This window comes from Dermacentor andersoni, chromosome 2, assembly GCF_023375885.2.
Source record: "Dermacentor andersoni chromosome 2, qqDerAnde1_hic_scaffold, whole genome shotgun sequence".
NCBI lineage: Eukaryota > Metazoa > Arthropoda > Arachnida > Ixodida > Ixodidae > Dermacentor > Dermacentor andersoni.
In genome coordinates, this window is record NC_092815.1 from 230564196 (window position 1) to 230590067 (window position 25872).

General features: G+C 52.1%; 1 protein-coding gene across 2 annotated transcripts in view; it reads left to right on the forward strand.

Moving 5' to 3' along the window:
• Positions 1 to 25872, forward strand: part of LOC129387050 (uncharacterized) — a 110700-nt gene that overhangs the window by 57400 nt on the left and 27428 nt on the right. For both annotated transcript variants that reach the window (XM_055075748.2, XM_055075749.2), the window contains exons 4-5: positions 21919 to 22061; positions 24765 to 24879. In XM_055075748.2, the coding sequence (XP_054931723.1) occupies positions 21919 to 22061; positions 24765 to 24879 (258 nt within the window). The remainder of the gene's footprint in view (positions 1 to 21918; positions 22062 to 24764; positions 24880 to 25872) is intronic.

A 25872-nucleotide genomic window follows, 5' to 3' on the forward strand; every position in this document is an offset into this window, starting at 1 on the left:
CGTTTGTCAGAACGGGATTTGTGTACGCGACGACCCTCTCATCTAAAGTGTCGTCTCGCTGTATAGGAGAATTCCACCAATGCCGTGACCACTAGCATCCGTATTGTAGTAATCGCACCGCTGGCACGAGTTGTTGGGGTCTCGGTGCTGACGCCCGTTATTGCGAATGGGTCGCAAGCCCCAAGGGTAGCGTTGGCCTGGCGGCCTGGGGCACAGGAAGCATCCGAAGGTCCCGGCAAAGCATGAGAAGACTGGTAACAGAACAACTTGTTTATTCTAACATAGCAAAAGAGCGGCCGGTCAGGTCGACCGAAGTGGAGAGACGGGAGAGCACGTAACTCAACAGTACAAATCGGAGCCTCCCTCCTGGCGTCCGGGGGCAGCTGCTCTTATACTCTCGGCGTCGCGGTCCAAAAGGGAAGGTCACGGGATGAAGGTCACGGGACGGCGGAGCATGAGCCCACGACGGCGCGCACGGTCGAGCCGAGAGACCTGCTGAACCGAGTGTAGTGACGCATCGCCAACCCTCACTTCGGGAGCTCCGCTCCCCGGCTGCCGCGCTTTGACAAGCGTGGGCACACACACACACACGCACACACGAAGACACGTGGCACTGAAACACGCCTGGACACGCTTGGCGGGGAAGCGTTGCGGCGGCGTCGCACGGGCCAAAATGTCCGCCGCTTTGAACGAAGCCCCGGCGTCCGTTGCATCCGCGCCGGCATTACCGCGCGTTGTAGGCGAAACGTAACAGACCGCCCCGCCGGGGGAAGGAGATCCCGATGGTCAGGGGACTGCATCCGCTGTCCGGAGGGATGTCGCTCGATGATGCTCATAACCGAAGTCGGGCGTCCTTTGGCGTTTCTTGAGCGCAGCGCACAGAGAAGGCCTCGTTCTCACGTTCAGGTGCACACAGGACACTGCAAAGTGACTTCGGGAGAGTTGACATTTTTGTTCTCGTCTCCGGCAAGCGTTAGAACTACGCCGAAAGTCAACCGCTCAGTCAGCAAGCACGGCACAACCCTCACTAAGCCCTGCCAGGCTCTTTCCCCTTTTATACTGCTGCCTAGTTCCTTACAGTAGTTTAGCAGCACTCAGAACGCGTCCACAAATCGGAAAATTGCACTAGAAAGCACATCATCACTTTGAAACACTACACAAAAGCAATAAGTTAAAAAAAATCCTGCCTCAGGAAGAAAAACATCAGTAACAAGCAATTTTGAGGCTGATTCCCACGTTAGGGGCTTCGACTTAAGCCATCGGCGTTACCGTTGAGACTCCCCTTTTTGTAACGCACCTCAAAGGAATATTGTTGCAAAGCGAGGCTCCAGCGCAGGAGGCGGCCATTTTTGGGAGAGATGGTCTGCAGCCATTGGAGAGGGCAGTGATCCGTTTCAATGATAAACCTCGAGCCGGCTAGGTAACATGACAATTTCTGAACGGCCCACACGATACACGCACACTCTTTCTCGGTGGCGCTATACGCCTGCTCACGACTGGTCAGCTTACGACTAGCATACAGGACGGGGTGTTCTACTTCTCCATTTTCCCGTTGGCACAGTACAACGCCCATGCCTCGCTCACTAGCATCACACTGAACAACGAACCCTTTTGTGTAGTCGGGCGATCGTAGCACAGGCTGGCTTGTTAGGGCGCTCTTTAGGGCGCTAAAAGCTCTTTCCTTCGTCTCATCCCAGACGACTGTTTGCGGCTCTGTCTTTCTTAGAGCATCCGTCAAGGGAGCCGCGATATCAGAGTACCTGGGGATGTACCTCTGATAGTAGCCGGCGACACCTAAGAACGACCGAATATCGGTCTTCGTGCGCGGTTGCGGGAAGTCTCGCACAGCGGCCACCTTTATTTCAGAGGGGCGGCGTCGACCCCGACCAATCACGTGTCCGAGGTAGACAACCTCGGCCTGTGCTAACTGGCACTTGGGAGCCTTGACTGTCAAGCCCGCATCGCGCAGGCGGGTTAGCACTGCCCGCAAGTGCGCCATATGCTCAGGCCAGGATGCGGAGAATATCGCTACGTCGTCTAGATACGGTAAAGCGAATTCTTGCTGTCCCCGCAACACTTTATCCATGAGGCTTGAAAAGCAGTATGGCGCGTTCTTCAAACCAAAACTCAAAACTTTAGGACGGAATGTCCCCATTGGTGAAATGAACGCCGCATACCTACTAGCCTCTTCTGTAAGTGGAACCTGCCAATAACCCCTGACAAGATCTAGGGTGGAAATAAACTGAGCGCTACTCACTCTCTCAAGGCGCTCCTCGATGTTAGGGATCGGATAAATTTGATCCTTAGTGATGGAATTAAGCCTGCGGTAGTCGACGCAAGGACGAGGTTCCTTGCCCGGTACCTCAACTAAAATCAAAGGGGAGGTATAATCACTCTCACCCGCTTCAATAACACCGAGCTGTAGCATTTTCTTTACCTCAGCCTCCATAATATCGCTCTGGCGGGGTGACACCCGGTACGCCTTGGATCGTACTGGCTCTGGGGAGGTAAGTTCTATGTCATGAGTAAGGACAGAAGTCCTACCAGGCCTCTCAGAGAACAGACCTTGAAACTCTTGTAAGAGCTGGTGTAGTTCGGTTTTCTGCTCAGGCGACAGCGATGCTTTACTTATTAAGTCACTAATGACTTGATCGGTGTCTTTCCTGTTTGTCACTGAGCCTAGTCCCGGAAGCTCGACCGGAAGCTCTTCTAACTTTCCCGCATCGGGAATTTCCTCTCCAGTATCTGGTGCCTTTAATGCTACAGGCTCAATTTTATCCCGTTCGGGCGTGCCCTGAATACCAGCTTGCTGCGCCTCTGACCCTTTTTCATCGTTCAACAACGTCGGCCCCGCAACTACCGCCTTTGCAGCGAGCTCCCGAACCTTCGATCTGGTTAAGGCCTGAACGCTAGCCTCACCAAACAAAAGCCCCTTCTCGCGCAGGAGGTGATCGGACCTGTTCGAAAATAAGTACGGGTACTGGGGGGGCAGCATAGATGACACTGCGGCCTCCGTCTCAAGTGCTCCGAAAGGTCCTTCAATAAGCACTTTTGCTACCGGCAGACACACGCTATGAGCTTCCACTGCTTGCTTGATCCATGCGCACTCGCCCGTGAACATATCGGGTTCTACGTAAGAGGGGTGAACTACATCCATTGTAGCTGCGGAATCGCGAAGCACTCGGCACTCTTTCCCGTTCACGAGGAGGTCTCGCATGTAAGGCTCGAGAAGCTTCATGTTCTCGTCAGTGCTGCATATAGACAAAAACACGACTTGTGTTTTTGTTTCTGGACACTGCGCCGAAAAGTGACCCGGCTTCTGGCACGTATAACAAACGCGCGCTTGCCTCGTCTCGAACCGCTTTCTGCGTTCGGCTTCGGTTGCCGCCGTCTCCTTACGTTCGGTCGGACTGCTTTCACTCGCATCCGAACTACGTGTGTCCCCCTTTGCTCTCATGGGCGTGAACTTTGGCCTCTCAAACTTGGAGCCAAATTCACCCTTTTGACCGTCCTTAGCTCCACGAGCCCGACGCGTCACAAACTCCTCGGCTAACTCAGCGGCTCTAGCCACCGTACTAACGTCTGGCCTATCCAAGACCCAGTACCGCACGTTCTCAGGTAACCGACTATAAAACTGTTCTAGCCCGAAACACTGCAGAACTTTCTCGTGGTCACCAAACGCTTTCTCTTCTTTGAGCCACTCCTGCATGTTTGACATAAGCCTGTACGCAAACTCTGTATATGACTCACTTCTGCCTTTCTCATTTTCCCGAAACTTCCGACGGAACGCCTCCGCTGACAGCCGGTACTTTTTTAGCAGACTCGATTTCACTTTGTCGAAATCCTCTGCCTCCTCTCTCTCCAAGCGAGCGACTACGTCGGCCGCCTCGCCGGGTAGCAAAGTGAGCAAGCGCTGTGGCCATGTTTCCCGAGAGAACCCCTGCTTCTCGCACGTTCGCTCAAAGTTAACCAGGAACAAACCAATGTCCTCTCCAAGCTTAAACGGCCGCATCAGGTCAGTCATTTTGAACAATACTCGTTCTCCTGCACCGTGTGCCTGACTTCTATTACGAGCGCGTTCCATCTCTAACTCGAGACGCTTCATTTCCAAAGCGTGTTGACGGTCGCGCTCTTCTTTTTCTTTCTCTTTTTGTTCTTTAAGTTCGCGCTCATCTTTCTCTTTCTGTTCTTTACGTTCGCGCTCATCTTTCTCTTTCTGTTCTTTAAGTTCGCGCTCCTGTTTCTCTTTTTGCTCCTCCCTCTCCTCAATGGTCTCAAGGCATTCCGACAGCTCGTCATCCTCAGCTTCTAACTCAAGAATAGCCCTTAGCAGTTCTGGTTTTCTGAGTTTGTCTGAGACATCCAGACCCAACTCTCTCGCAAGCTCCAGCAATTTCGGTTTGCGCAACGACTTCAAATCCATGGCTGCTCTGAATGCTGCTTTCTCTACTGCCTACTATTGTCTGGCCGCAAACTAACCCGGCAGCAACGACAACCCCAATTACCAGCTCTGTTTCTAACACTAACAAAAGCCTGGCAAAACTCAGAAGAAGAAAGTCCCGCACTCACCAAACCTCGCAGCCAAGAATTCAGCGCAGTCGTTCCGCTGCAGGCAACCAGTCATCACACAGGGCTCGTTGCACTGCTCCCGGATGGTCGTTGTGCTGCTCAGCATACATTCAACCGCATCTCTTCGCTGCTGGCCTCCGTTGTCGCGATCTCACCGCTGGCAACCAGATGTAGTAATCGCACCGCTGGCACGAGTTGTTGGGGTCTCGGTGCTGACGCCCGTTATTGCGAATGGGTCGCAAGCCCCAAGGGTAGCGTTGGCCTGGCGGCCTGGGGCACAGGAAGCATCCGAAGGTCCCGGCAAAGCATGAGAAGACTGGTAACAGAACAACTTGTTTATTCTAACATAGCAAAAGAGCGGCCGGTCAGGTCGACCGAAGTGGAGAGACGGGAGAGCACGTAACTCAACAGTACAAATCGGAGCCTCCCTCCTGGCGTCCGGGGGCAGCTGCTCTTATACTCTCGGCGTCGCGGTCCAAAAGGGAAGGTCACGGGATGAAGGTCACGGGATGAAGGTCACGGGACGGCGGAGCATGAGCCCACGACGGCGCGCACGGTCGAGCCGAGAGACCTGCTGAACCGAGTGTAGTGACGCATCGCCAACCCTCACTTCGGGAGCTCCGCTCCCCGGCTGCCGCGCTTTGACAAGCGTGGGCACACACACACACACACGCACACACGAAGACACGTGGCACTGAAACACGCCTGGACACGCTTGGCGGGGAAGCGTTGCGGCGGCGTCGCACGGGCCAAAATGTCCGCCGCTTTGAACGAAGCCCCGGCGTCCGTTGCATCCGCGCCGGCATTACCGCGCGTTGTAGGCGAAACGTAACAGTATGCAGGAGGGTTGGAGCGGCTTCATCAAAATGGCGAAGCACTGATTCAGACGTGAGAGCGAGCTTCAGATGGGCGAACGCTGATTCACATTCGGGGGACCACACAAAGGGAACATTAGAACCTGGTAATTTGTGCAGAGGTGACGCTATTGAGGCGAAGCCTCGTATGAATCGGCGAAAATAGGAATCGAGGCCTAGGAAACTACGCAAATATTTGGTCTTTTCGGGACGAGGGAAGTGCCGAGCTGCCGAAACCTTGTCAGGATCAGGACGAATGCCGTCTTTGCTCACAATGTGGCCTAACACTTTGATCGTCTTGCCCGTAAAATTGCATTTCTTGGTGTTGAGCTGAAGTGGAGCGTTGGCAAGGCACGTGAGAACTTCATCCAGACGTTGCAGGTGCTGAGAGAAGGTTGACGAGAAAACAACAATATCGTCCAGACAGCACAAGCAAGTCTGCCACTTCAGGCCACGAAGAACCGTGTCAATCATGCGCTAGAACGTTGCGGGCGCATTGCAGAGGCCGAATGGCATGGCATTAAACTCGTAGAGCCCATCTGGTGTTGAAAACGCTGTTTTTTCGTTATAATCCTCATGCATAGGTATCTGCCAGTAGCCGGAACGCAGATCGAGACTGGAGAAGTACTCGGCACCCTGCAGGGAATCCAAGGCAATCGTCTATTCGCGGCATAAGGTATACATCCTTGCGTGTGATCTTGTTAAGTGCTCGGTAGTCGACACAAAATCGAACAGAGCCGTCTTTTTTGCGAACCAAAACAACGGGAGAAGACCAAGGGCTAGCAGAGGGGCGTATTATGTTCCGTTGGAGCACGTCGGTGACGTTCTCGTCAATGACCTTCCTCTCGGCTAGCAATACGCGATATGGTCTACGGCGCACGATGGATGTACCATTTGTCTCTATCCGATGCGTCGTAATCGAAGTCTTTCCAAACGAAACCGAATGCGCGTCAAACGAAGCTTCATGTTTTTAGAACAAAGCAAGCAACTCTTGTGATTGCGAAGGTGTCAGATCGGAGCTGATGGCAGCTGCAGGAGCTGAAGGAGATGCGGCCCGTCCGGTTCAAGGAACTTCAGAGGAATCTGCTTTAAAGGAAACGACAGAGATAGACCCCGATTCAGTGGCGCAAGTCAATGTAGTGCCTTTAGGGATGAGAATCTTTTCGCATGTCGGGTTTATAGCGTAGAGAAGTGCAGAGCCATGGTGAAATCGAACCAGCCCTGATGCAAAGGCTATCCCTCTTGCGAGACAGCGTGCAGATGGTAATACGAGCACATCGCTGCAGTCTATGACATCAGACCTGATGGTAACAATGCTTTGATGCCGAGGTGGTAGGGCGGTATCTTCTGCAGCAAGCAAGTGAAGCGGTGTGTCATCTGCACAAAGTGAATAGGTCGTGTCGGTCATGTGGAGAACGCGCTGCCTGCAGCAGATGGAGGCGGAGGCCGTAGAAAAAAATCCCATCCCAATATGAGCTGCTGGGCACAAGAACTGACAACTGCGAATTGTACGTAATGCAGAAGTTCATCGATGGAAATACGAGCAGTGCACATATCGGTAGGTCGAATGGGGGCCCCTTGAGCAGCGAGTTGCGTAGGTCCATCATAGGGGGTCGTAACTTTCCGGAGGCGCGAACACAATGCACGGTGAATAACTGAAACACTAGCACCAGTGTTTACCAAAGCTTCTACTTGTACAGCTTCTACTACAACCAATATCATATTGCATGGATGCGATGAAGGAATTTCTGTCCTGTCGTTTTATGCAGCTTTTCCTCCAAAAGCTGCATAGTTAAATTTTCCGGACGATGCTCGGCGAATTGAGAAGCAGGTCTCAGTGGGGACGTAGAGCGGCGAAGAGGTGACGGCGAGCGGCGTCTTGCAGGAGGGTACGTCGGCGCCGTCTCGGATGCTACAGTAGGCGACGGAGAGCGGCCGCGCGGTGAAGCATAAGGACGGCGTTGGTCATGGAGACTCCCTAGACGCTGGAAAGTAGCTCCGGGCGAAAAGTCATCCCGTTCGTATACGTTATATCCGCGACGGCCGTCGTGCTGGCGCTTGCGGCAAAAACGTGCTATGTGGCCACGGTAGCCGCAGTAGTAGCAGAGGGGACGAGGAGGATGCCACTGCGGATAGCTGGTTTGGGTAGGTGCGCTGGTAGTTATGGAAGCCATGTGGGCCGGTGTTGGTTTTGAAGGCATCGGTGGAACGATGACTGGAGTAACTGCGGCTACTTGTGCGCCCTTGTACGCCGATTACCGTTGGTGGGGCTCTAGGTGTTAGAGGGTATATGTACACTGCACCAGCCATGGCCGCCATTTCCTCCTTGACACCGTCTCGCAGATTGGTACCCGAGGCATGAGAAGGCATAGGCCCTGCGGCGAAGCCAAGGTACTGTAGCTCTTCTCGAATTATTGCGCGGATCGTTGATCGTAACGTGGGGTCGTCGGTGGTAGTGTTTGCAGTGGTGTCTGGCTGCAACCGTACTGATTCAAGTTCGTCAAAGCGCTTGCAAGTAGCGACGATATCAGCGACGGTAGCCGGGTTCTGGATGGCTAAAGCATTGAAAGCGATAGCGCCGATGCCTTTGAGGATGTGGCGAACCCTGTCTGATTCGGTCATGGCCGTGTTCACGCGTCGACAAAGAGCAAGCACATCCTCGATGTACGATGTATAGGATTCCCCGAGTTGTTGCTTGCGAGTGTCAAGTGTCTTTTTTGCGAGGGTGCAACGAACAGCCGGTGTGCCGAAGATTTGGCGGAGCAGCTGTTTGAAAGCGCCCTAGTTCGTGAAATCAACCTCATGGTTGAAAAACCAAGTCTTCGCTACTCCTGTCAGATAAAAGGCGACGTGACGTAGCTTGGACGCATCGTCCCATTGGTTAGCCGAACTCAGACGGTCGTAGTCGTCCAACAAATCCTCGGCGTCTTCACCGCGAAGTCCGGCAAACAGATGGGGATCACGCTGGTGCCCACTGACAATCCAATACAGAGAGGCTGTGGTAGCCGAGGCCGAGATGGTGGAAGTAGAAGTGCCTGTTGGCTCGTCGTGCGACATGCTGGCGGACAGCTGGCACAATCGGCGACCCGATCGAAGGTCCAGGAGGTTGAATGGGGAGTCAGAGGACGGATTACCGAAAAGCGCACTCCAACACTTTTGACGCAGCAGTTACCACGATGTTTATTCCGCGTCGAAGATGCGGTGAACCGACCACGCCAACACCCCGGATCAAACATAAGAGCAAGCCCCATAAGCGATGATGAAGAACCCTATGTGAACCCCACATGTTGATGATCACGTACAGATGACAAAAAATAGCTTATAAATGCCCAGAATATATATATATATATATATATATATATATATATATATTGTCACCCAGCTATGACAACTAAAACAGTTTAGCACCGACAGATTGAGAAAAAACGTCTGCCTTTAGCGATGGCTGGTCCTCGGAGAGCACGCGCGCAACCACGAACTTCGTCGTTCTCGCCTTAAGGGTCCCGTGTCAACACGTGCAAACCTATTTCGCGTCATTGCTCCCCTCTCAAAAGCGACCGGCCCGGTCGCTTCAAGGGCAGCGGGCGCGCACTATGGGCAAGAGTGCCAACATGAGAAGACAAAAAAAAAACATACAGGAATGTACACAATGCTGAAGCGCTTTGTGAGGGTTGCTTAGCCCTGGCGTGCGTAGTACGGCTTCATCCGTACTACGTGGACGACTTCAGCACGGGGACGGCGTCGGTTCGAGCCAGGATCAGAGGTTTGAGGCACCACCTCGTAGTTCACATCACTGAGGCGGCGTACAACTTCGTAGGGGCCGAAGTAGCGGCGCAACAATTTCTCTGAGAGCCCGCGGTGTCGGATAGGTGTCCACACCCACACGCGGTCGCCTGGTAAGTACTGGACATTCCGTCGGGTCCGGTTGTAACGGTAGGCGTCGGTATTCTGCTGGGTACACCCGCCGTGGTTGCTCAGTGGCTATGGTGTTGGGCTGCTGAGCACGAGGTCGGGGGATCGAATCCTGGCCACGGCGGCCGCATTTCGATGGGGGCGAAATGCGAAAACACCCGTGTACTTAGATTTAGGTGCACGTTAAAGATCCCCAGGTGGTCGAAATTTCCGGAGTCCTCCACTACGGCGTGCCTCATAATCAGTAAGTGGTTTTGGCACGTTAAACCCCATAATTTAATTCTGCTGGGTGCGGATGCGATTCCGAGCAAGCTGGCGAGCTTCCTCGGCTTTCTCGACGAAATCTTCAGTGTTGTCATTCCTTGTGGTTCCGTGGTCTACCGGGAGCATGGCGTCTAAGGGAGTTGTAACGCGACGTCCGTAAACAAGCACGAATGGTGTAAACTCGGTGGTCTCCTGCACAGCGATATTGTAAGCAAACGTGACGTATGGCAAAATTTCATCCCATGTTTTGTGTTCCACGTCAATGTACATGGAGAGCATGTCGGCTAATGTTCTGTTTAGGCGCTCTGTTAAGCCGTTAGTTTGGGGATGATAGGCTGTGGTCTTTCGGTGGTCGGTGTGCGTCAGTGTGACGACTTGTTGCAATAACTCCGCTCTAAACGCCGCACCGCGGTCAGTAATGAGTACAGCGGGTGCACCGGGGCGAAGCACGATGTTGTGGACGAAGAAGCTGGCGACTTCAGCAGCAGTTCCCCGCGGCACAGCTTTCGTCTCCGCATAGCGAGTTAAATGGTCAGTTGCCGCGATTATCCACTTATTTTGCAAGGAGGACGTGGGGAACGGCCCAAGAAGGTCCATTCCCACTTGCTGGAACGGCGCCGGAGGCGGATCCAAAGGCTGAAGGAGGCCGGCAGGCTTGACGGGTGGAACTTTACGCCTCTGACAGTCACGGCATGTTCGCACATAGCGCTGAACCGACGAAAATAGGTGTGGCCAATAGTATTTTTGCCGTATGCGCGCTAATGTCCTCGCGAAGCCTAAGTGGCCGGCACAGGGATCGTCGTGGCGCGCCTGTAAAACTTCCTCGCGCAGTGCCGCCGGAACGACGAGAAGGAACGTTTCCTGGCTGTTCTCGAAATTTTTCTTGTACAGGACATCGTTTCGCAGGCAGTACGACGTCAATCCTCGTGAAAGTGGGCGTGGGACAACAACGTCAGCTCCCTCGAGATATCGGATGACTGGAAGCAGCTCAGAGTCTGCACGTTGATAGTCAGCCATGCGCACCACGTCGACGACACCAAGAAACGGCAAATCTAGCTCCAAGTCGGAGGATGTCAAAGGAATAGGAGAACGTGACAAGCAGTCAGCGTCGCTATGCTTATGGCCGGATCTGTAGACAACAGTTATGTCGTATTCCTGGAGGCGGAGGCTCCAACAAGCGAGGCGACCTGACGGGTCTCGTAGATTGGCAAGCCAGCAGAGCGAGTGGTGATCACTGATCTCTTGAAATGGCCGGCCGTATAAGTAGGGTCGGAACTTGCTGATGGCCCACACGACTGCTAAGCATTCTTTTTCGGTCGTTGAATAATTAGCTTCTGCTTTTGTCAGACTACGACTGGCATACGCAATTACACGTTCTGCGCCATCTTGCCATTGAACCAGAATGGCCCCGAGTCCTACGTTGCTGGCGTCGGTGTGTATTTCAGTTGCCGCGGTGTCATCAAAATGCGCCAGCACTGGAGCGGATTGAAGGCGTTTACGCAATTCGGTGAAGGCCTGCTCTTGTTCTTTCGTCCACGCAAAGGGCACATCTTGTCGCGTCAGTCTCGTGAGCGGTTCAGCAATCCTTGAGAAGCCTTCAACGAAACGACGGTAGTAAGCGCAGAGGCCCAGGAACCTCTGAACAGACTTTTTGTCTTTAGGACGAGGAAACTCGGCAACGGCAGCGAGTTTTTCTGGGTCTGGTCGTACTCCTTGGGAGCTGACCACGTGGCCTAGAAACTTGAGTTCCTGGAAGCCAAAGTAACATTTTTCAGGCTTGATGGTGAGGTTGGCCTTGCGTATTGCGGTAAGAACACTTCGTAGCCGGGTGAAATGTTCATCGAACGTGCTGGAAAACACAACAACGTCGTCTAGGTACACTAGACACGTCTGCCACTTTAGTCCAACGAGTACAGTGTCCATCATTCGTTGGAACGTAGCAGGAGCGGAACAGAGACCGAAAGGCAGCACTTTAAATTCGTACAGCCCATCGGGAGTCACGAAGGCGGTTTTTTCACGGTCACGCTCGTCCACTTCGATTTGCCAGTAGCCTGACTTTAGGTCTAACGAAGTAAACAACTGAGCATGACGCAGACGGTCCAAAGCATCATCGATCCGTGGCAGGGGATAAACGTCGCGTTTGGTGACTCGGTTAAGCCGTCTGTAGTCAACGCAGAAGCGGAGTGTGTTGTCTTTCTTTTTTACTAGTACGACAGGCGATGCCCACGGACTTGTCGACGGCTGGATGACGTCATCCTTTAGCACTTCTTGAACTTGACGCTTAATCGCCTCCCGCTATAGGTGACACGCGATACGGATGCTGACGAACAGGCCGCGCCGACTCCTCTGTAACTATCCGGTGTTGCGTAACGGAAGTGCGCTGGACTTTGGATTCCGTGGAAAAACAGCCGGAGAATTCTGTCAGTAGGCCCAGCAGCTGATCCTTCTGGACATCTGCTAAGTCAGCATTAATGTGGACGCGGGTATTCAGGCTGGCGTGAGTTGTTGCGTTCAGTGAAGTCACTTGTAACGTGCCGATATCGGAGAAGTCAGCAATTTCGTTCAGGAATGCCACAGCTGTACCTTGAGGGACGTGCTGATACTCATGGCTGAAGTTTGTCAACAAAACTTGCGAGCACTTATGCTGTATTCGAACAAGGCCCCGGGCGATGCAGATGTGTTTTTCAAGCAGCAGCGGGATATTCGCCTCGGCAATACCCTCATAGCCATCGAATGCGTCGCAGGTGACGAGGGTCAATACGCTGCTCCTTCGCGGCACCGTGATGTTCTCGTCAACAATCCTCAAGGCGTTGACATACGTGTCGTCAGTGCTGCTCCCTGCTAAGGCCTGTGCCGTCGAAAACATTACCCGCGACTTTTGTAAGTTGATCACAGCTCCATTAGCCTGCAGAAAGTCCATTCCCAGAATTAGGTCCCTCGAGCAGCTTGGGAGGATAACAAAATCTCCGAGGTACGTAAACCCACGAATGCTCACTCGCGCTGTGCATCTCCCTACCGGGGTTAGCAGATGGCCTCCTGCAGTTCGAATCTGCGACCCTGTCCACTCGGTAGAAACTTTCTTCAGCTTGCAGGCAAGGTCCATGCTCATAACTGAGGTGTCCACTCCAGTGTCGATTAACGCCGTTATTTCTTCGTCGTCTATGGTGACGGGAATGTTCGACGTTACTACCTCTCGTAAGGTGTTCGACTCCGTCTGTACGTCTGCGCCGTTCTGTTTTCGTCGTTGTCGTCGTAGTGGAGGATATTGCGTACGGTCGTCGTCAGCGGCCTCACCTCCGGAGGTCGCTGAACTCAGTTTTCCCGACCCGCCGGGCTAGGCGAGCGGCGTCTCAGAGCGCCGCGAGTAAAAGCTTGGCTTGGTGATGGTGACCTGTAACGAGCAGGAGACGACGAACGGGGCTCCGGCCATCGCTGATCATCATTGCGACGATTTGTGACGAAACTCTCTATTTCCGGCGGCCGCTCACCAGGTCGTGGACGAGGTGTATTCGGCGACAATCCAGGAAGCCCCAGATGACGATAAGGACACATTCTGTAGATGTGCCCGGCTTCGCCCCAATGAAAACAAAGGGGTTTGTAGTCTGTGGTGCGCCAGACGTCGCTCTTCCTAGTCCTTGCTTCGGCGATGTGCGGTGGGCTGCGAGGCGGCCTGAAGCCTACGTCCATTTGTTGAGTGGGGTGTACCATGCTGCACGCACTTGAGGGTGGCGGACGGCGTACTGCTTCAGCGTAACTCATTTCGGCGTGCGGTACCTGCTGTGGTGCCTCGTACTGTCCAGGAACATGAACGGCCTGTCGGACCTCCGCGCGCTCCATTTCCGCAATGGAAAGTTGTCCCACAGGGGCAGTGGTCGTCTGCATCTTCTGCAGTTCCTCCTTGAAGACAGCCCTGATGAGTTCTCGCAAGGCGCCAACGTCGTTACCGAGGGTAACGGCAGAGAGCTCCCTTGAAATCACAGCGTCGCGGTTGTTTTGCCTGGCCCGCTGTTGAAGGGCCTTTTCCATAGTACTCGCTTCGTCATGGAACTCTGCAAGTGTCGTCGTCGGATTTCGAATTAGGCCAGCAAAGATTTCCTCTTTGACGCCGCGCAAGAGATGGCGCACCTTCTTTGTTTCAGTCATCAAAGGGTCCGCACGTCTGAAAAGCCGATTCATGTCTTCTACGTACGCAGTCACTCGCTCATTCGGGCCTTGAATTCTTGCCTCCAACGCTAACTCCGCTCTCTCCTTCCTGTCCGCCCTGGCGAAGGCATTGAGGAACTGCCTACGAAATTCTTCCCATGACGTCCGTGTCGCCTCGTGGTTCTCAAACCATGTTTTCGCGGAATCTTCAAGAGCGAAGTACACGTAACGTAGCTTACGCTCGTGGTTCCAGTCGTTGAGGTTGGCCACCCGGTCAAAATGGTCAAGCCAGTCATCGGCGTCCTCTGAAGCACTTCCGTGGAACAGATTCGGCGTCCGGATGTGATTGACGACAACGTGCGATGCTGCAGGAGTGGCAGGAGGTGGTTGGGTCGTCATTCTAGTTCGTTCAGGTAGCAGACCGTGCTGTTGCTGGAGTCCCTGGAGGCGTCGGCTGGCACGTACGTGCACAGGGGTAAGCTCGGTTGAACTACTCGCCGGGCTTAGGTCTGGGGTATGCTCCGGAGATCTTAACATCGACCGTACCCAGCACCTCCACCAGAAATGTCACCCAGCTATGACAACTAAAACAGTTTAGCACCGACAGATTGAGAAAAAACGTCTGCCTTTAGCGATGGCTGGTCCTCGGAGAGCACGCGCGCAACCACGAACTTCGTCGTTCTCGCCTTAAGGGTCCCGTGTCAACACGTGCAAACCTATTTCGCGTCAATATATATATATATATATATATATATATATATATATATATATATAAACGAAAAGAAAGGGCGTTAACCGAGGTTCCCGATTTTCATTACTCATATCATAAGGAGCCAACAAACACTGACACCAAGGACAACATAGAGGAAATTACTTGTGCTTATTAAACGAAATCAAGAAACGATTCATTATTGGGAATCAAAGTTGGTGAAAAAACAACTTGCCGCAGGTAGGGAACGATCCCACAACCTTCGCATTACGCGTCCGATGCTTTACCAATCTCTACAAATGCTCTAAGTGGATGGGGAAACGGCGCCGCGGTAGCTCAATTGGGAGAGCATCGCACGCGTAATGCGAAGGTTGTGGGATCGTTGCCCACCTGCGGCAAGCTGTTTTTTCACCCACATTGATTCCCAATAATTTTATCGTTTCTTTAGTTCTCTTATTAAGCACAAGTAATTACCCCTATGTTGTCCTTGGTGTCAGTGTTTGTTGGCTTCTTATGATATATATATATGTATATATTGTCACGTTAGTGAGTGAGTGAATAAACTTTATTGCAGGTCCGGCGAGGACGCGAACTCGTCGCGCACCCGGCTAGTCCCACGTCGGGACCGGCAGGTCTAGCCCACCGTCCCGGTCGCGGGCACGCCGGACGGGCAGGATTTCCTTTTCTAGAGCGGGGCTAAGCAAAAGCGAATCCCTCTCCTCTTTGATGAACTTGGGGTATGTCGACCCACACTCCCAGAGCATGTGCGCTAGAGTGGAGGTCTTTCCGCAGGAGAGGCAGGCGTTGTCGCGATACACGTCCGGGTAAGCCTCGTGGAAAGCGGAGAGACACGGATATGTGCTGGTCTGTAGAAGCCTAAACGAAACGGCTTGCGCCCTATTCAACTTGGGGTGAGGGGGTGGAAAGACCCTTCTGGACACGTAGAAATATTTAATAATCTCGTTGTGAGTAGCGGGAGCGTCCCTGTGACCCTAGAGAGGAGGGGAGTCAGTGCTCCTTATAGAGGAAGCGCGGTCGGTGAGGTCACGCGCAGCCTCGTGAGCAGACTCATTGAGGTTCGGGGGAGCACCCTCGACCGATCTTACGTGAGCGGGAAACCAGTGAATTGAATGGCTTGTGACAGCATGTGGACTCGAGCCGCTAAGAAGACGAACAGCTTCCTTAGCGATGCAACCCTTCTGAAAAGCCCTAACTGCCGTTTTGGAATCACTATAGATTTCGGACCCACGACCGTCTAGCAGGGCGAGGGCGATGGCGACTTGCTCGGCGACTAAGGGGTCTGAAGTGCCAATCGAGGCGCTATTGGAAATCTTGCCGCTCGAGTCGACCACAACGACGGCAAAGGTCTTCCCGTCACTGTACTCCGCTGCGTCGACGAAGCTTGCTTTAATGTCGTGTTGCTTGATCTGTTTGAGGATGGCTGCTGCTCTGGCCTTGCGTCTGCCCTCATTGTGGACGGGATGAACGTTTCGGGGCACAGGGGCCACTACGAACTTGTCTCGAATGCTCCTAGGGATCGGGGTACTGACCATCAGAAATTCCGCAGCGTGGTAACCCAGCTCTTCGAGGATGCGTTTACCTGCCGCTGTGGTGGTCAGGCGACTGGGTTGCGCACGTTCTTGGGCTTCGGCAATCTCCTCGGCGGTGTTATGTACCCCGAGCTTCAAGAGAACCTCGGTATGGGTCCTGATGGGTAGCCCGAAAGCCCTCTTGACTACTTTGCGAATGAGAACGTTGAGCTTGTCTCGCTACTCTCTGAGCCAGTTGTGCATAGAAATCGTGTACGTGAGGTGGCAGAGTACGAAGGCATTCATCAGCCTGAGAATGTTGTTTTCTGTCATGCCTCGATGCCGATTTGCGATTTTGCGTACGAGACGGAAAGCGTTGTCCGTCTTTGCAATGATCTTGCGGAGAACAGTTCCGTTGCCACCGATGAATTCGACAAAAATGCCCAGGACCCGAATAACATCGACCCTGGGTATAAGCCCTCCGTCACAAGTGCGAAGTCTGATGCTGTTTTCGGAGAATGGCTTCCAATCTTTGCGTCTGCCTGCCTCCTTTCTCTTTTCTGTAAAGAAGGAGCTCCGACTTGGCGGGGGAGCATCGAAGTCAGGTGGGGCGGAGATACTCCTCGATCACGTCGATCGCCTCCTGCATGGCTTCTTCGACTCTGCCCTCGCAGCCGCCGGAGCACCATATGGTGATGTCATCGGCGTAGATGGTGTGCTTGACGTCCTCTACGCGCGCCAACCTCTCGGAAAGACCAGTCATACAGATGTTAAACAGTGTTGGGGAGATAACGACGCCCTGAGGAGTGCCCCGCCCTCCGAGGGGCACATCTTCGGAGCGGAAGTCTCCAATGCGAATCTTGGCCTTCCTGTCAGTTAGAAAAGAGCTGACGTAGGTGTGGAATCTGGAGCCGAGACCCAGGTCTGATATGGTCATGACGATAAAGGTGTGGAGCATGTTGTCGAAAGCCTTCTCAAAGTCCAGACCAAGCAGAGCCTAGACGTCTCTGGAACGGCCATCCACAATATGATGCTTGATTAGTTTCATGGCATCCTGCGTTGAGAGTCCGGCGCGGAAGCCGATCATGTTGTACGTGTAAACCTCGTTGTCTTCGAGGTACCCGTTAAGCCTGTTGAGGACGACGCGCTCCATGACCTTGCTGACGCAGGAGGTCAGAGAAATCGGCCTCAAGTTTTCGATGTTCAGGGCCTTGCCGGGCTTGCGAATGAGCACCGTGCAGGCCGTCTTCCATTCTGCAGGTACAATGCCGATCTACCAGGACTCGTTTATCTTGTCGGTCAGAAAGACAATTCACCCTTCTATCTCCTCTTCGGCCGTGAGCTGACTTTGCCTTTCGAGACTCTCCTTTCGACCACACTCGACTCGCCTACAGAGTACATTTGGGGTGTCATAGCCACAGCGACCTAAGTACGCCAGATTGCCCGCATTCGTATTTCTGCTTCACAGACACGCCAGAAGTGCCGTTACGAGCAGCGCCATCACGACGTGCACTACGAACCAGGTGCGTTTCTGCTAGTTTGGTATCCAACTCGGCGTGTTGGTCTTTCGGAGAAATTCCTCTCGCGATACTATGGCCCTTACCGCATCCTTCGCCATATGACCCCTGTCACATACGAAGTGTCTCTGCTGGATGCCACGGTGCCTTCACCTCTCTCTGACATCATCGACGTCAGCCGTCTCAAACCTAACCTTTCTCAGACCGATGAGCCGCACCAATAAGGTGCTTGTTCCGATGGGGGTGACGTCATAGTCGGTAATGTGGGAAGAAGGGGACGATGATGGTGGCCTTGGAGACGACGAAGAAGAGTGTAGTATTATCGCTGCTCTACGCTTGTTGCCTCTGCCATTAAAAGCCATGTGTAAATAGACGCACGCTTCGCATTCCCGTAACAATATATATATATATATATATATATATATATATATATATATATATATATATATATATATATATATATATATATATATATAATAGGTAAAGAGGAATTCTTCAGGCTACCTTTCAAACGTAAAGAACTTGAGCGGTGCTACAAGGTAATCTGACGAAGTATTTAATTTTAACAGCTTCGATCGGTGGACTGATCTTCATCAGGGTTTAAAAAAAAAATGACAGTTCGGCCCTGGTACTGAAGACACTAGACCGGGTGCCCGGTCGGTCTCATATACATCAAACCGAGAGGAACAGTTGTGACAGTGACTGACTTTCTCTCGGCGCTTTAGGCAGATTTACAGCTGCATTTGGCAACTATGTAGGACAAGAAGAAGGCGGAGTCCCATGCCTGTAGAGCAAGGAGGTCAGTGAGAGAAAAAAAAACATCAAGAAAAAGAAAAAAAGAAGAACACACAGGAGGAGGGAGACATAAGGCGGAAAGTGAAGGGGACGGGAAGTAGCGGCAGCTAGGTTCCCGTTGACACGAGGCAAGAAGTGAGAAAACGGTCGCTGCGCAGCACAGTGCGCGTGCTGCCGTTGTAGCGGGAGAGAGGGCAAATCGAATCGGGCGGCGGGGGGCACAATAGAGAAGGGGCCCAGAAGGAAGACAAAAGAGCGGCAACTTGTGGAAGGAAACACAATGTCACAGTACACATATACAAGGCACTACCCGTTCCGGCAACTCTGTGGTCCAGCTACGGTGCGAAAAAATTATATAGTTCCAAAAAGAATATATGCCTGGATTCGCAAAGCCAGTGGGCCCCTGGACTTTGGTTTAGGGAGTCGAGTTAAAGAGCGTCCTTGTGGTCCAGTTTTTGAACGTTCAACCGACAACTGACATCAAGTCAGCTCGTGCGGATGCCAAGAAGGGGCAATAGGTCACTCAGAATGGCCACTTGAGTGGCAGGGTGCAGGAAACTGGATTTATTGGTGTTCCGCTTGTCCTCGTGAGGCGCATGCGGAGGGACGAGCAAGCAGTGGCCAGCGTCTCAATTTTAGAGTACAGAACATATATTCGCGCTTCGCATGCACTCTCACGGCATATCCCGGAGGCATGTCAGCCGCCCCAGACTCTCATTGATTCCTTTAGCGTACGTTCCAAATTTATGCACGAAAAAGAGTCTCTCTGCTCACGTGCACGGGTGTGTTCACTGACCTCTCACTGACCTCCTTGCTCTACATACATGGGACTCCGCCTTCCTCTTGCCCTGCATAGTTGCCAAAGGCAGCTGTAAATCTATCTGCCAAAGTGCTGAGAGAAAGTCAATCACTGTCACAACTGTCCCTCTCGCTTTGATGTATCTGAGAACTGCCATTTTTTTGTAAAGCCTGATGAAGATCAGTCCACCGATCGAAACTGTTGAAATTTAACACTTGTTCTGTTTACCTTGTAGCACCGCTCATGTATATATATATATACACATTTGTTTGTATCTAGGCGTTTTTCCGCTGACCGGGAGTATCGGGCATGTGACACGCGTTCTGTTTCAAGTGAACCTCTTTGACGCCAACTTGAGTTACTGGGTATAATAGGTGTGTGCCGATCTAAAATGACGAAATGGATCGTTTAAGTTTCTCCAATGCTGGCCGGAATAGGACCGATGTCACACGGGTTCCTCAAAAACAGCAACCCGATGCTTTAGCAGGCTCCCCCACGAATGCACTTAGTATGTGCCGCATTTCAATGAACCTCTCGCCAATTTGTGTCACTGAGTATGTGCCACAGAGCATGTGGCAAGCGAGAGAACGATGTCAGCGTTCGCGTGCGCCCGCGCGCCACGCTTCCATTCTCAGAGGCCACGTGTGGGCTTCGCTGCAGTGCCACTAGATGGCGCAGCGTATCTGGACGTAAGAGCAACAGAGCTACATGACCCGTTTTTCTTGTGCCGTGCATTTCGGGTGCCACGCGCATGCTTCGCTATGGCGACGCTAGATGGCGTCGAGTGTTCCTGGAGATGCACGAAAGATAAGGGCCGCTGCAATGCAAGCCTGATACATTGCTCCTTTTTACAGTGGGAATACCTTGTGTCACTATAATCATTCAATGCTAATGCATCACCGAGGAGTCTTCGTGAGATGGGTGTCACAATTTTTCTAACGTTTAGAGATATCCCTTGCCTGGTGATCGGCTATTTGTGGGGGTTCTGACCTTCTAAGGAAGCCCTATATATATTAGATATTTCCAGGCATAGTCTCAGATGCCCCTTGTGCAACTCCAGACGGTGTGGGGCACGCGCTGCGGCTATGGAGGCAGACTAGATGTGGCGCCTCGTAGCAACCGGCAAACGAGGCACGAGTACGTCCCCGGCCAGGTGCTCGCTTATTACCGGACGTTGACGCTAGGAAGGGATTGTGTGTGCCTATCCGAGGCCGTCCCTATCCGAGGCCGTCCCTACCGAGGGCGTCTCCGCTTTGGGACGACACACGGGCAATTGGAGTGGCCCAGGCAGACACCCTTCTTTAGGTCTTCTTTTTGTGTGCCCGCAGGGTTCGATGTGATTTGCATGGCGCGTGCTACTTTTTAAAAGGCGGCGTGCCTAGGGACGACTGTGCTTATTGAATAACTGGTGGGTAACCGATTACAGCAGTGTCTTAACCTGTGTCCACAGGCGGCCGAGGCGAACACGTAACCACAAGTCCCTGGCTCGGGCTGACGACTACCATGGCTGACTACTGCGCAGCGCTGTGTGGGGAAATGTGAACACAGCGCTTTGTGGTGTCTGCTACTTGTCCTTTGTGTGCCACCTCCGCGCTGTTTCTTTCGAATAAGCTGTGTATCCATCACACAAGGTCAATACAATCCTAAGTACAATTCTTTACACCATCTCCGGTATCTGCCCACTTTTCAATTGAACTGTCTCGAAAATTCGCCAATTGAACTGGGCGAGATGCCGACAGAGCAGCCACGCCAAAGACTGAGGAAAATGCAGTGGCAGCTTTGATTTAATAACGTAAGTATTAGCTTGAATGTGCATATTTGTTTAACTGAAGCTATTTATGTATTGCTTGTTGTTTCATTGCCTAAAACGCAGAGGAGAACCGGCCACCGGTGCATCTGTAATGGTAGCACAGACTGTTACAAACAAGTCGTTTCGTTGTACGCGTGTGTTCTATCCTCTGTGTGAGCCATTAAGCTACGCAGCAGCAGCAGCAGCCATGGTCAGTGGCTGCTTTTCATTGGGCATTTCATTTCCCCAAAATCTATCCTCCGGCAGAACGCGCGTGTCCTCACTTCCTGCGTGTATCTCCCTTCGCAACATTTTTTTCTCGAGTGAAGGAAGTCTCTCTACGGAGCCTTCTAGCCGGTGCTGCGCTTGTACAAGCCATCATTTGTAGCATGGGGTCAAGCACATAAAGACAGTGCCCTCATTTCTTCACTACAGCGTCTGCAGTTGATGCCAGTCGTCGACTCTGGACGTGCCTTGGGAAAAAGATGATCCGTAAAAATGCACATGGAGATCTGACAGTTAAGAGCTGACCAAGCTGACCATTACGGAGAATGCATTTAATAGGTCAATGTTAAAGTATCTGCATCAAGCGTGCCCACATATTTACGTGTAACTTTACTCACACCCTGCCTTTCCTCTCCAGCTCTCTCTCTCACTCCAACATTATGCCGCGTGGCAGCCTAGACGAATGAAAAAAAAATACAGCAAAAGAAAGCTGACTTTTATTGCGTTCCAGTATTCAGCGTTTATTGTAAAAAAAAACAAGATATTCTAAGTGTTTTTGGAGTTCTGGCAAGTGTACGAGCAATTTTTGTGTCTACTTCTTGTATGATGTCTGACATTCTAAACGTTCGTCAGTTTCAAAAGTCATCGCAAATTTAACTTCTGAATTTATTGACGTTTACACGAGGAATTCGCTAGCCCTACTCATTTGGGAGGTGACCACCATGTTTTCGTAAAAATGCCTGTACGTCACTGTCTTTCAAAAATCATAATGCTGTTTTATGTTTGACAGATATTCTTGTAAATTTGTTGCAGGCCCCAGCACCTGTCAGCATGCAGGCGTCAGCACAACATGCAAAGCTGCACAGACGAGGCGGAACGTGCGCTAGCCCATTTAGAGGCGGGTGTGTCATCTGCTTTGGGAGTGTTGTGCGCGAACAACGGGACCCTCTTACACAGTAAGTAGAGGGAGAGATAGAGAAATAGCTTTATGCACAATTAAGAGGTCAATGCAAGAAGCCGCGGCCACCGCGCAGGGGAGGTGCCCTCCGTCGAGGGCTCCTGCCGCCTTGGCCAGCTTCCGAACCCGCCGCAACAGCTCTTGCTGGTTGTGAAGACCCGAGCTGGATGGTGCGGCTGCACCACTTTAAGAAGGAGGAGTCGAGCACGGGGGGAAGGCTAGATGCGCTGGGCACGCCCACGTAGTGTGCAGCAACGACGCGTGCTCCTCGCAGTGACGGGAGTAAAGCGCGGACAAAATGAGTTGTAGCTTACTGAGGTACGGGTACGTTTTACTCTGGAGCTGGTGCCGGTCCACGTCGTGCTCTCTCGTGAACGTGTAACGCAGCGGGGCGTACGTGCGTCAGCCGGGTCTGTAGTGTTGTAGTATGGCACTATATCATAACGGTACCGGGTCCCGGTCAAGTAGCTCGGGTTGTGCTGCCTGGATCGTGTGCGCTCAGGCTGCGACGTGTGCGCGTGTGTTACCGCCGAAGGACGCGTGTCCAGGAATTCAGATCACGTGCGCCGTGAGTGTGAGTTCGAGCGCCCGGTGCAGTCGATGGCGGCCGTGGATACGCGTCCGCTCGCGAAGTTCCTGCAGGCCGTTTGGGAGTCGGCGTTTATACCGCACGTATTGTACTCGTGCAGCAGAGACTATGGCCAGGACAATCTCCGCCGCTTCGAGGACGTTCCTGCTGCGCACAGTCAGGGCCGATCGCTCCTCGAGGGTTTAGTCGTCCTCACTGTCAGCCGCAGCGCTTCTTCCCGGGTAAGGGGAAACGTCCGTGCAGAACGTCGATTCGTCGCGCAAGTATCGTCGCTGGAGGGCTTGTGTTCCTGTCTGACGACGGGCCCTGTGGAGTTCGGGGTGCATATTGCGCGGTATTTGAACCACGCGTATGCATTCGTGGGTGTGTGTTTTCCAAGCGCGTGTCATTTCGCGTCCCTTTCGTGTATGGGGTGTCCTAGGCGTGTGAGAATAGCTCTGCCTGCAGGGGTGACTGCCAGCCTGTCGCTGTCTGAGGACATGTGCTTCGACCACTTCCCGTGTGGCGTTGCCCTCGCCCGGTTTCATCAGTTGGCTCGTCGACGTGCCGGGTGGGACAGCCAGCTCTTGTACACTAGTCGTAGGAGTACGTCTACTCTGTCGTAGTGCCGTCGCGTCATGGAAGGTATGCGGCTGAGTAGGCAATGCGGCTGATCACCAGGGTCTGCACCAGTGCCATCACGTCCGCCTCCTTGAGTTCATGGTGCTGGGATGTGACATGTCCAATCATTCGCGTCAATTGTGAGACCACGTTCTGTAAACGTTGAGGGACATGGGCTCCCCCGTCGTTTTCGTTGAGGTGGAGGACCAGTATGCTTCGTGTATTTGCCTACTGAGTTTCCACTCCGTTTAGGTGTAGCTTTATCGTCGGTAGCAAGGTTCTCGGTTGGCGCCTGCCGAGCAGAAGGAGCTCGGACTTTTCCGGCGAGCACTGCAGACCTCAGCTTGTCGCGCACTCGCGGACGACATCCACGGCAGCCTAGAGTCCATCCTACAGGTGGCCCAGCGACCATCCTGTGGTCCAAGTCGGTATGTCGCGTATATTGGATGTCGCGAGGCGTGTATATTGTGTGCTGAATTCTCTTTCAACCTGCTAAACTGTTTGCCGAAGAATGCTACTCTGAGACTTCGCGAGATTGGCTCTTCCTACCCTCTCTGGCGTCTACATGCCGCAGTAAGTGTCGCAATGAAAGCAGACAAGCCAACTTGTGAAATGAGGGGAGATACTGTTATGCGTTTTGTCTTAAATTGATTGAATGTCTGCTAAACCGTGCTCACTCGCGCTGCATAGCCATCAATAAATACCTGCAGTTATCTTTTAGCTATCATCAGCATAGTTTCGCGGCTTGAAAGGGGCGTCGAGACATTTGCTGGGTTCGGAAGTGCTCCACATCATTTGCGTAATGTAGCCTAGAATTTTTCTATGTACAGCTTTTACTGCTGGCTAAATTGTCAGTTCGGCATAAATACGTGCGTGCAGTCGACCAAGAGAGTGAATTTACGAGCAGCTTGTAACAGTAACCAGTAAAACCTTGCATCACAATGTTGTTTCGCATTATTACTAAAAACTGAAAATGTGAATACTTGGCTACGTTGTGACGCTGCGCAGAATACATTCATCATTTACTCAGTTACCGTGCTCCGTAAACTTTTCTCATCGACTGTACGTAAACAGGCAAGAACACAGAGCAGATTCAAACTAAATGCGTCGAATAATATGACCGAGCAGCTTTAGAGACTAGGCATAACTGCATATAGTAGAACATGGATGTTCCAACGTAAAGCTATTCGAATCTATTTCAGTAATTAGCCCTTCACAAATGTGCAAAAGCTTTGTGGCCACGCCCATTTTGCCTTTCAGTCACGCGGCACCGCAAAAGCCGCAAAAACGCTCCACTTTGATATAACGCGTACACATGCATTATTATTTGAGCAAAATATTCAAAGCAATTTCGAGATTAGACGGGGCGTGTATCGTTTCATAAGGAATAGAAGATGGCTGCCCGCAGATTGCTATGGCACTGGTTGCTCGGAGCCACCGACTGTGAACGACGGTCGGCCATGTGCATATTGATCACGCCTGACGCCGTCTTCCTCACCTTCGTATTTTCAGACATTGTTGAGGGACTGTCGTGCTGGGAGGGAAACAACTTCTTCGAGTGCATCAGGAAGAAGAACGTGGCCTCCTCAAGCGCAGGCTTCTTCGAGGGGCGCCTTGACATATGCAGGCGAGGCAGTTCTTTCATGTCCAAGTGAAAATTACATTTGTCGTTTAAGTTACTCAATATGTAGGAATGTCCAACCGATGTGGATGAGTGATTGCTTGTAAGCTATATCTCACAGTATATAACAATAGACTAACTCCTCTACGACTCGCCAAAGAGTTCGCGTTTTAGGAGATGTCGCTTTTCATAGGTGCACTACTGCATGTGTTACGTCAGGTATCCTGTTGTACCATTTGTGCACTGACTTATTCATTGTGCACCGGCGACGTTGAGCATGCGAATTCAATGCGCGCACTGTTTATATGATAATGTCCTCGTCCTAGAGATATACTAGTGGACGCATGCTGCGCGATCAGGTGGATATTGTGCGGCAGACTACCAAGTCATAAAAAAATTGACTCGCCATCGAGACCCTGCGAAAATATATGGCCAGCGAAGCCGTTAGAAAACCACTCAAATGCCCTCGATGGGTATATGAAATGTTTTGTTGTTCTGCCTAGTCTTAGCACGACACCGTTGTTCAGCATCACGATTTTTCACTCTTCGACGCTCAACGTATTCACGCTGCTCTTCGGAAGTCCTAACTTTGCGTGATCTACCCATAGCGGTCTTGCAATGAACTGAAAGAAATGCTGGGCAGGTCTACCTTTTATATATGAATTTGGTGGCGTCGCTCACTGATTTGTATGCTGCTGTTGCCCCTTTCCCACCGGAGCAGCTTATGCAACCGCAATCTTTACCGGGAAACACACGCGGACAGATTGAACATGCATGCCTCACATTGTTCACAGGCGCCTTATCAGCCATCATGCAGCTTTGACGCTTGTTTTGTGATTTTCTTTATTGCAAGGAATACTAGGTGCGTGTTGAATGCCTCATTCGAAAGGAGATATGCACTTTTTTCAGTTCAATTTTTTTGTTGAAGGACACAAGAAGTCCCGACCTACTAGGGGCTAACAGCTTCGCTGTAATAATTATTTACATTTGCGTGCAATG